This window comes from Aphis gossypii, unplaced genomic scaffold (genome assembly GCF_020184175.1).
Source record: "Aphis gossypii isolate Hap1 unplaced genomic scaffold, ASM2018417v2 Contig00468, whole genome shotgun sequence".
Lineage (NCBI taxonomy): Eukaryota > Metazoa > Arthropoda > Insecta > Hemiptera > Aphididae > Aphis > Aphis gossypii.
The window spans coordinates 36,011-47,889 of NW_026083121.1; the positions used below are offsets into that span (position 1 = coordinate 36,011).

Consider the following 11,879-nt stretch of genomic DNA (forward strand, 5'->3'; position numbering starts at 1 on the left):
TTCAAATCTGACATTGAAATGTAGAAGTCAATTACATTCTTTTAGATACAAATCGCACTTGTTATTACATTCTATTTTTTCGAATATGAAAAGACGTACCTTTCAAATTTTATTCTAGTTAGTGTTTTAGCTGAACTGATTATTTTAGACTTAAGAGGAGGAGTAGAAGTGGTTACATATATAAGAGACTCATCGATACAGTATATTCAGTATTCTTCAACAGATTTTACAATCTAGACTTTTTTTAATAAAATTAATTTAATTTTGAAAAAATGTCCTGCTACTCATTTAAAAGCGATGACGAGGAGTCGGTTGTATTTTCCGAAGTAAGTAAAAAAAACATTTTTTTTTTCTTTTTTTTATCACAATATAATATATAAATTTTAATTAAAAGACATTTTTTTTTTTAAAAAAAATTATTAAATATTTTATGAAAAATTGATTTTGTAAACCATCATCAGCTTATCGTCTATTTTAATTATAGGATAATATTGCAACAACATCTCAAAAAAAAGGTACATCGAAAAGGTTAGCTGTAAAACCGGAGAAGAAACCGGTATCGAAAAAGACGAAAAAGGTGTGTTATATAAATTTATGACATACTACGAAAAAGTAAAAAAAAAAAAAAAATATAATTTAATTATTATTTTATAGAGCACTGCTATTTGTTATACAGACAAAATATTAGATTTAATAACAGATCCAACTATACCAACCGATGCAGAGAACACCTTGAATATAAAAAAGGATGATTGTTCATTAACGGTTAAGACACCTGTAGACAATACGGCTCCAGATTACTGGACTATAGCACATTATAAATGTGCTAAAATTGCTAATGTTGCTCTGCAAGATAGGTAATAATAATAATAATAATATATTAATATATTTAACTAAAGTGAAATATTTATAATAAAATTAATTTAACCTAACCTAACTTTTTTAGATGGAAGCATGCTGAATGCTCACTCAAAATATCTTTAACAGGACAGCATCCGGATGATTTAACTACAGCCAAAGAAATGGTGACGCTCATTCAATCTGTTTTCGACAAAATGATGCGACATCCCGCCAAGAAGCTTCTCAGACACAGACCAAAAAAAATAAACTTATAAAATGTATGTAATAGGATATGGTGTTGGATTAATTTTATTTAATAAAAAAAATTTTTTTTATTATTTAGATAAAAAAAAAATAATAATAATAATTCATTTATAGGTTAAAATAAAAATAAAAATAAATAAAAATAAAAATATTGAAAGTTAGTATATAAGTGGTATTAATTTCACATTTTTTTTTTTTTAACAAGAACGATAAATTAAAATAAATTAAGAAACTTTTTTTTTATATTACATCACTAAATCTTGTAATATCATTTTCGACAATGAATTAAAATGAAATTGTAATAACTCGTACATAAATGAACAATCTTCACTTTGTATATTGCTGTAGCTGAAATCATAATTTTGAATATATTGATTTGTAAATTCGTTTCGTTGACAAGATGATGGTAACCCATTTAACTTCATAAGTCTATAGACTTAATTAACGTACCTATAAGCTGTATCAAACGTTTTTTGGTATGATTCCAATTTTTTCTGTTTTTCAACAATATACAAGTCAATACAATGTTGTAATTGTTTCAAACGATGAAGATCAATATGAGATAATGTTATATAATTATCATTAGAATATAAAACTATAGTTGATTGGTTTACATTAACAGAGTAGAAAAAATTATCAGCTATCTTAACACGTTTACAACGAGTATGTACATTTTCGATAATTGTATTAAAATTGTTTTCGCACATTAACTTACACCACTGATCAAGATCTAACGTTACAACTTTTTTAGTTAATTTACATTCTAATAATATAATAATTGAAATTTGCTTATTAACTAGAAGTCCAACGGTTACACTTTTCTTACTAAAAGGACGAATATCGAACACAGATTTTGATACAACGATTGATGGATTCATATTGATAAAATAAAAAAAAACAGTAAACAGTATTTTTTTTCTAGAAATATGAATATGATCACTAGACAGCTTAGCTCAAACGTCTAGCTAAACGTTCAAATGTGAACGTATAGTGTCTAGTTGGATAAACAGTAAAGAGTTATTATACTTACCTACCTAATTCGATAGAACCTGAAACATTTTTTAAAAATCATTAACATATTAAATTTAAATTAGACGCGTTATCCCACTAGACTATACGTTCACGAGGTATTAAATAAGTTATTAACACATTTAAGTTTATTAAATTCAGATTTTTTTTATTGAAATATAAAAAGTTAAAAAAAAAAAAATAAATATTTATTAAATGAACTAAACAACAGTATCATATGACTTTGATCCACAATCACAATCACAAATATCGATAATCTTACCATATTTTTTTACTACATTTTCAACAAACTGATTTCCTTTTGATAATAATACAAAAACACATTTCGGATTCCATCTTGAATGTTCAATCCATGGATTATCTTCTTTTTCCCAACGATGCAATATAATACCGCAGCAAAAACATTCAACAATATTTTTTTTCCCTGAATATATAAAACCGCTTTCAGCTAATGAGTATTTATCTTGAGATGAAGTCAACGGAGATAAATTGAATGTTTTTAATCTTGATATAAATGTAGTGAATTCTGGATATGTAGGATATGCATTGTTTCGTACTAACGAAACAAGTGAACAACAACTGTTGTTAATTTGTTGAAAATTCATTTTTTATAAAAAAAAAATAAAAAAAACTTAAATGAATTAAACTTGATTAAAACTAACAGAACCTGATTGAACTGATGGTTGAATATTAACTGAACTGTCTGAACTGGAATGAATTCAATAAAACGACTTTTATCTATAATTTATTAAAAAAAATGAAATTACAGTGTAACCTGAATGTTTAACTTACAAGGGAAATAAATAGTGTTGAAGTGTGTATACACTGTTTAAACTTTATGTGTAACAGGGGAAAAAATAATTGGTTAAAGGCGGAAACTATACCTTAAATTTTAAAATCACCGCAGTCAAAAGTGCTCAGAACATACATTATGGTTTTTGAAAATCAGTGTTTTTTTACTGGTACAACGGAGAAAAAAAAGTTTGAGGGGGAAAATCCACCTAAAAATTTTAAAATCACCGCAGTCTGGTAGAGCGGAGAAAAAAAAAGTTTGAGGGGAAAAATCCCCCTTAAAAATTTGCAATCTCCGCAGTCAAAAGTGCGCAGAAAATACAAATGTATACTACTCGGAGGCTTCATTACACCTTCTCCTCGTAAAAAATTAAACAAATCATCATTGGTTAAATTTTTTGGTTTTTCACCGCTACTACAACCTGCTGAAAATGGGATTATAATGAGCACATAGGCAGATATGGTCAAAGCAAATTTATTAAAACCAATTATGTAGCTTGTATATATTATAAATAATATAATATAGAGATGCAATTTACTTTTATGCCGTAAAGTGGCAACAATATTGGTCAAATCAATCAACCAAGCTCAATGAAGTAAAAAAATCAATACTCCCATGGCCTCCTCCCCCCGGTTGTTCCAGAATACAAGAAACAATTCTAAACCGCCTAAGAATAGGCCATACATTACTCACCCACCGCTATCTTATGACAAGAGAGGACCCCCCCAACTGTACTACCTGTGGTGTCCAACTCACCATCAAGCACATCTTCACAGAATGCAGAAATAACCAACAAGAACGTATGGAAACCCTTGGAGCAACCCACTTACACGAAATCCTCAGCCCGGAACCAACCGCAACTCAAAATTTATTTATTTTTCTAAAAAAATCTACCTTATTCAAAGAAATATAACCTGTATATTGTAAAAATGTATGTAAATATGTAGCTATGTAATTTATTTTAGTCACTGTCTGACCAATGGCCATAGCTGCCGCGGTCTTTTGTTCTTCTAATAAAAAAAAAAAAAAAAAAAAAAGATGCAATTTTTTGTAATTTTATAGTTATTGAACTATTTATTAACGAATTATATATTATATCATTAAAAACACAATTTTATAAATTTGAATTTTTTAACTTAATTAATAGATGTGTATATAAATGTGTTTTAAGTATACTTACCTTCATACGTACATTCCATTGTATATAAAAATGCAAAAAGAATAATTAAAAAAATTAAAATGTGCTTGCAATAACAGCTTAAAGCAAAATGAAATAAATACTCACGGTGATAGAAAATACTGTTCAAATTGTATACATTTTGAGCTTTTTATAGATACCAATAATGTTTATGGCTTAAATTTTATCAAATCAATTAACTAATGGGTACAAATAGGCAGTATATAACATAAATATGTCATTTAGATAACATTTTATCATACTTTCTTAATTAGGTTTAAGAGGACGCCACACACCCGAAATATTTTACCGAAAACATGTTTCACGCGGGATCAGTGTTTGAAGCGTGTGATAATAGTATGGACACCAAATTTTCACACTATATAGATCAGAAGTTAATCTGTGTCATAGCGTCGTTTTTTTTTAAAAAACTTAACTCAAAAATTTTTAATTTAATTTTGAAAAACATAAAAAAAAACAAATTTTCAAAACCTTTTTAAGGTAGAACTAATTAAGATATCGGAAAAAAAACGACGCTGTGACACAGATAAATTTCTGATCTATACAGTGTGAAAATTTGGTGTTCATAATATTACCACACGCTTTAAACACTGATCCCGCGTGAAACGTGTTTTTCTTTGAACATTTACAAAACTTTAGTTTTCGTCGTCTACAGCAGTGCTGCGACAACCCGTGGCGTTTCGGTGAACAAGATTTTTCCCCCACCATACTCGTACATACATGATCATATCGTTATCGGCCCGGTGCCCGACGTCTGGGCTTCCGTCGTCGATCCCATAGACTAATTACTCTATGGTCGATCCTAATTATCCTAAGAATTATAATAATTATAACAGAATTATTGATACAGGTATAGACAAATTCTATAAACGACACAGAGTAATAATATAAACGATAAACGATTATTATTGTGTTTGATATAAATCAGATAATCAATTAAACTATTAAACTGATGTCCAGTCTGTCATTAGCTTATGGTATAAGTTGATGCTTGTGAATTTGTGATTTTGATTTGTAAAAATATGTAGTGTTTTTCATGAACGTTATTATAAATTATAATATTTGCGATGTCTCCAAAAAAAAATAGAACTATTAAAAGATGTACGGGAAGAGTAAGTTTAAGTAAGCGTATGAAAAATGTTCGTAGGGGCAATCAACAAAACTTACAGTAAGTATATAACATTATAATATATACCATAGGTACCAATAATGAATATCTATTGTATTAAAAAAAAATAATAATAATTTTTTTATGTAAAATTAAGTAGGTAAAGTGAATAATGATTATAAATGACAATGGTAATTATTAGGGCTGGGATTTAAGTGTCCTTAAAAATGTCTTTAAAATCTATTTAAAATAGCTTAAAATTAAAAAAAAGCGAGGTCAAGTGGGTACCACTCTGCTGCATAGTAGGTTAAATTTGAATCCAATGAGAGATATCATTGTACACGAAAAACGATTCTGAACGGAGATGATTTGTCAGCCTAGGATATAATTTCCAATAGTTGGTGAAAAAGGTGGTTATGTTTTAATGGCCTGAATAATCCAAATTTTAAGGTTGTTTATAATTATTGTAACTCAAACTTATGGAAAATCATGTATTAAATGTTCAACTCTTAGCCACTTATACAAAAATTGTTATGAATAATACTTATAAAAATATAAAATAATTTTCAAATACGATAAAATATCGTATTCATGATTTTGACGAACTTTTGTCAATTTTTGAACTTCAAATGCTAATAAAAAAAATTGTGCCTATGTATTCTTATAATTTTTGAATCACTATTAGACTTACGAGGAACTTTGTATTAAATTTTCAAATATTTTGACTCCGGCAAAAATTTTTATCGATATTTATAAAACAAAAAACTAAACAAAATCGAATATTCCAAATGCCTATAAATATCATTAAAATAAGTAAAATATTTTGAAAATTAAATCATGTAAATAAAATGACAATCTAAATAACTGGTGAAATTTTCAAGTCTCTACGACTTATAATTTTTGAATTATAACAAATATTAAAAATCGTTTAAGAATAAATCGTTACCTTTCCGCAATTTCATAAAAATTTAAAATTCAAACGCACATAAAATTTTTTCTATAATGATATTTGATGTTTTCTTTATGGCTACTTGAAGGAAAACTTATAGAAAACTTAGTATTGAATTTTTTAACCTTAGATATAAACACAAAAAATTGTATGATTTTTCAACTACAAAATTACTTGCAAATTTTTGCGATTTTGTCATATTTCGTAAAAATTTGAACTATAAACGTTTATAAAAATAAAATTGTGACTAATAAGTTTTGATATTTTTTAACTACAACAAATACGACTTATATAAAATTTTGTATTACATTTTCAAAATAATAAACCGTAAGTAATTTTTAATATTTTCTAGTTTAACTTTATCTAAAACATTATTATTATAAATATTAATTTTATAAAGTATTAAAATTTATGCAATTTAATAATAAAATTAATTTACATATACTGTTCCAATATCTATATTCTTTAGAGAAGCAGCTAGTACGTCAACAAAGAATGTTCAAAGCGTAAACGCAGAATTTGTTACAGCAACCATGTAAGTAAAACTATTAAAAATGATTTATTTTATATACAATACAAATTAAATATTTAAATTAATATTTTATTCTACTTATTTTTTAATCTAATTCTAATAAGACTAATATCGATATCATATGTACATGCTGTATTTTTGAATTTTGTATCTGTCATCACGTTTTGGAGCAAAAATGAATTTAATATTTATTTTATTTTGATTCATTAAATATACCTTTAGGTATACTTCTACACCAGCACATGATGGTAAATTGGTGAATAAAAATATTTTAATGTGGCACACTGATACATCTTTTAATGACAATATTAGTCAAAACAATTCATCGGTTAATCTGCAAGAACCATTTGATAATGAAGGAAATAGTACCTCAGATATTGCGTCGACTAAATTGCATTGTGAAAGTATGGATAAAGACACATCGTACGGACAATATTTCAATTTTTAAGACTTAATTTTAATTTTATACTAAAAATCGTACAACAAAATAATTAATATAGGTGTACGACAACTGTATTGACTGGTAGAAGAATTGTGGATATTGGTTACATTTTTGAACAAATTAGATTAATAAATAAACATGAAGGTGGATTTGACTGCACATTTAATGAAATGGAGTTAATAGAAGAGAAACGATATGGATTTTATTCGAAGTATATTTTTAAATGTAAAATGTGCAATATCCAACAAATTATTAGTTCAGAAGACAATAATAATGCTTCTTATATGTCTATAAATCAAGCTGTAGTCAATGGAACAGTATCAATTGGTACGATGTTTTTTTTTATAATATTTTACTTGATTGATTTAAAGTACATTCTAAAATTTAACGTATTCCAATATATGTTGGTGTATAAATTAATATTTACGTTTTTTTTATGCGATAACTGATAGGTATTGGTTATCGACAGTTATCTGAGTTTGCCGCTGCATTAGAAGTACCTTGCATTACTAATACTACTTTTTCAAAAGTCCACGATAATTTGAGTAATAGTATACATAATACTGCATGGGATGAAATACAAAAGGCTGGAGAAGAAGAACGGGAATTAGCGATACAAGCTGGAGATGTTGATGAGGATGGTGTACCATTTTGTACAGTAGTTTCGGATGGTCAGTGGTCAAAGCGAAGCTATAAGACAAAATATGATGCGCTGTCTGGAGTGGTACACATAAAATTTTATTACAACATTTACACATATTTTATTCTTATATATGCACATCATTTTCAAGTAATCTACAATATTTTTAGGCAACTATAATCGGATTTAAAACTAAAAAAATTCTATTCGTCGGAATTCGAAATCGTTTTTGCATAATTTGTCATCGTGCTGAATCAAAAAAAGAAAATAAGCCACTTCATAACTGTTTTTTAAACTGGAATATGTCGGCAACATCTATAGAAGCTGACGGAGTGGCTGAAGGTTTTATGCGAAGCGTAGAGCTGCATAACTTAAAATTCAATCGATTAATTGGTAAAATTTATATTTTGTTATAATATAATATGTCCGTATACCATATGGAAAATTGTTTTTTTGCGAAAAGACTAGACTCTTTGCAATGGGGTAGTCCGTTTGCGAACTATACTTTTTATTTATTTACTATTTATTTTCGCAAAAAAACTAATTTAATATACTATAATGAAATAATATAATATTACTAAATTTTATTTATGGTATAATTTAATAGGCGATGGTGATAGTAGCGTCAGTAAAAGGTTGAACGAAATATTACCCTATGGCCCAAATATGTTAGTGGAAAAAATTGAATGCCGCAACCATTTACTACGAAATTATATGCAAAAATTGTCAGCTATAAATAAAAAAACTTCATATCCCATTTCTTTAAGAAAATTTGTGCAAACACATTTAATGCGATTTAGAACTGCAGTCATTAGAGCTATAGCTCATCGTAAAAATGAATGTACATCTACAACACAAAAAATTGATGGTAAGAAGTTGTACTTACCTATAAAATATGCATAAGCATTTTAAAAGTTATGTGTTTAATTCACTTATAATATTATTTATTTAATGTGTACATAATAAACGTTATTATTCCATGACATTATAGATTTAGCTAAAGATTTGCAAAATGGCCCATTTCACGTTCTTGGACAACATACAAAATGTGATAATTATTTTTGTAATAAAAAAAATAATTGCGAAGAAAATTGGGTTCCACAAGCAATACAAAGTGGCATGCTAATCGAAATTAATAATGCGGTCAATCGATTAGTATTTAATTCTAAAAGCTTAATCATAGATGTTGACAACAATATCTGTGAACAATTTAATAGTGTTATAAACAAATACATCGGTGGTAAAAGGATAAATTTATCTCAACGTAACGCTTATAATACTAGAGTAGAAGCAGCAGTAATTTCTTTTAACTCACACCAATATTTACGTGCTATAACTAAAAAGGTTATACAAAAAAGTCCAGGTATTATACAAAAAAAATATATTTATTTAAATTTTCAAAATTTTAATTTAAATAATTTAATTTTAGGAAAATTTGGTAAAACATTTTTGAAAAATGTCAATAGGATACGATTAAATAATCAAAGAAGGCGCAGATTGTTTCAAGGGAAATCAAAAACCAAATCTAAATTTGTTGGACCTGATGAACATTATGGTTTAGCAGATTTGCTACAAGATGATATAACTACTGAAGAACTTGATGTAAAAAAAAAACAGTTTATTGATAAATTAATGAAAACTGATAGAGGTATTTATAATTTTTTTAATGTTTTTTAATTACGACTTGAAATTATGCAAACAATTATTTTCAAAAAAGTTAATATTTTTCTAAATAATGATTACCTTGTATATTATATATTTATATATAAAATTCAACCAGTATAAATGAATTTTAGAAATGTTGGAGCAAGTAACAAGATCTCAAGCAAAATCTCAAGTTTGGCACACAGAAAGAAAACATCGTCTAACAGCCTCAAAGTTTGGAAAGATATGTAAGATGAGGCCTAATACTTCGTGTAAGAACACAGTACACGAATTATTATACGGAAACATGAACCATAAAATAAAGGCAGTTGAATATGGACGAGTTATGGAGCCATTAGCAAAATTAGAATTTGAAAAAAAATTTGGATTTAGTATCGACCCAGCTGGTCTATTCGTGGATGATAAAATACCTTATTTGGCTGCAAGTCCAGGTAAGAATAATAATTTTATATATATTTTTTAAAATGCATGTTACAATGCAGTAATCGTAATATTATAGAATATTTAATGCATATATTTATATAGGTATACTTTTACAAATATTTTGTTTTTAGATGGACTTATAGATCAAAATTATATCATCGAAATAAAATGTCCTTTTTCCGCTCGAGAATATTATGATATATTTGAAGCAATCCGAAAAGGAAAAGTAATAATTAATTTACCTATAAATGTCTAAAATATTTATAATTTCGTTTTTAACACATTTTATTATTTTAATACTGTTGTAGATTACTTATTGTACAGTTGACGAAAATAATATAGTGAAACTAAAAAATAATAGTGATTACTTTTATCAAATCCAGGGACAGTTACACATCACAAAAAGATCAACGTGTTATTTTTTTATGTACACTGAAAATTGGAATTATATGGTTGAAATTCCATATGAAAATAAATTTTGGAACAAAATGGTAGATCATTTATGCACGTATGTATTAAAAATACTCTTTTAATAATTATTAAATCTGTAGGTAACATTTAAATTTGATTTCAGATTTTATACCGAGTGTTTGCTACCTGAAATAGTAAACCCCAAATTTGGTAGAAGATTTTTAAAAAGTGATATTGCTGAGCCGTCTGAAAGAGAACAAAATATTTTAAAAAAAAAAAACAGCTCTAACCAAACAATCTTGTTGATAAAATAATATATATACTATCTATTATAAATTATAATTGTTTGTTTATGAGTAATGGGTATGCACAGGTATTTAAAATGCCGAGTATAACATGTTAGTACACATATTAGAAATGGGCAGGTACATAGGTGATAGGTCGTAGGTCTAAATAGTAAATACGCTACTGTCGCTACTGTTATTGTCTATCAAATAAATGTATGTAAAATCTATAAATTTAAATCTTTTAATAAATAATTTTTTTCGAATTAATATGATTTAGTTTTTTTTTCTACTTCATACTTTATCTACAGCACACTGGATAATGAATACATTATACCATTGATTATAAATATAAGTATTTATAATAATATAATCAATGATTGTATATTTAATGTAGATAATGTAGATGCGTGCGTGAATCGTATCTTTGAAATTCGTAAATTGTAGGTATAATAATTGGTATAAAAGTAAATACTAGTAAAAAGGTAGAATATTATAAATAATTTTATAAAAAATAAAAAATATAAGTGGTAGCAGGTCCACATACAAGATTATAACGTAAGTTAGATGCAATACATTAATAGAAAACTAATATTTAGGTAATATTAGTTTAGGTATTAAAATATTAAATATTATATAATATTTTTTAATTATTATACGTCTTAAATTAGGTATTATTTACTATATAGTGTATTATACTCGAATATTATAATTAATAAGAAGTAAGTATCTATTAATGCAATAAATATAAATAGCGCGTGTCCATGTTGATACTAAAAATACGTCTCAATTTATGTGTATGAATTTTATATAATATGTAATATATATATATATATATATTATATACATGCGATCCGCCACATACGAATGATCAGACCGTAATAAACGTCGCTTCCTAATGAGCTCGGTCGCCAGCCAGCCGCCGACTACGAGTAGTGGGCGTGGCTTAAATGCCGCGCGCTTGCGGATCGCGAAAACACTTAATAGCGCGTTCTATCGGCCGTTGTATACGTTTCACTTTCGGTGTGACGTCCTCTTAATGTAAGCTAAATTTACTTTTCAGACCACTGTGCGGTGGCGGCGACGGCGGCGGCGGGTCAGTTGACCACACGTGGTTAGGTTCCAGAACACCCATTTTACACCTATTTGCCTATTTCCATTGATTGATACAACTGAATGCAAATGTACAATCTACAACAAGGCACTAGCATTAATAATTTAATAATTTGTAATGAATTTTTTTAGACTGAAAATTCAGTTTTTTCTTCATTAGCAAAACATTTTTATTTATTCATAATAAA

At 27.1% G+C, this 11,879-nt stretch overlaps 2 protein-coding genes across 2 annotated transcripts; both read left to right on the forward strand.

The window, feature by feature from the left end:
* LOC126554332 (uncharacterized) lies at positions 1–1,135 on the forward strand. The gene is made up of 4 exons (XM_050209412.1): positions 1–326; positions 485–577; positions 655–857; positions 947–1,135. Exons 1-4 carry the CDS (start codon positions 273–275, stop codon positions 1,113–1,115), a joined length of 519 nt encoding a protein of 172 aa, XP_050065369.1. The 5' UTR covers positions 1–272; the 3' UTR covers positions 1,116–1,135.
* A 5,431-nt stretch (positions 1,136–6,566) lies between these two features.
* Positions 6,567–10,762, forward strand: LOC126554331 (uncharacterized). Its single transcript, XM_050209411.1, has 12 exons — positions 6,567–6,716; positions 6,936–7,136; positions 7,214–7,482; positions 7,608–7,879; positions 7,966–8,188; positions 8,403–8,663; positions 8,787–9,158; positions 9,225–9,443; positions 9,592–9,891; positions 10,015–10,109; positions 10,192–10,391; positions 10,458–10,762. Coding segments are annotated over exons 1-12 (2,565 nt in total). The 5' UTR covers positions 6,567–6,714; the 3' UTR covers positions 10,609–10,762.
* The last annotated feature ends 1,117 nt before the right edge of the window (positions 10,763–11,879 follow it).

Bases quoted from the DNA above. Each gene is read 5' to 3' on its own strand.
- LOC126554332 (XM_050209412.1), top strand. From the start codon at position 273: ATGTCCTGCTACTCATTTAAAAGCGATGACGAGGAGTCGGTTGTATTT. The intron at 327-484 runs GTAAGTAAAAAA...TTTTAATTATAG, and splicing joins AGTCGGTTGTATTTTCCGAA to GATAATATTGCAACAACATC. The intron at 578-654 runs GTGTGTTATATA...ATTATTTTATAG, and splicing joins TATCGAAAAAGACGAAAAAG to AGCACTGCTATTTGTTATAC.
- LOC126554331 (XM_050209411.1), top strand. The intron at 7,880-7,965 runs GTACACATAAAA...CAATATTTTTAG, and splicing joins ATGATGCGCTGTCTGGAGTG to GCAACTATAATCGGATTTAA. The intron at 9,444-9,591 runs GTATTTATAATT...AATGAATTTTAG, and splicing joins ATTAATGAAAACTGATAGAG to AAATGTTGGAGCAAGTAACA.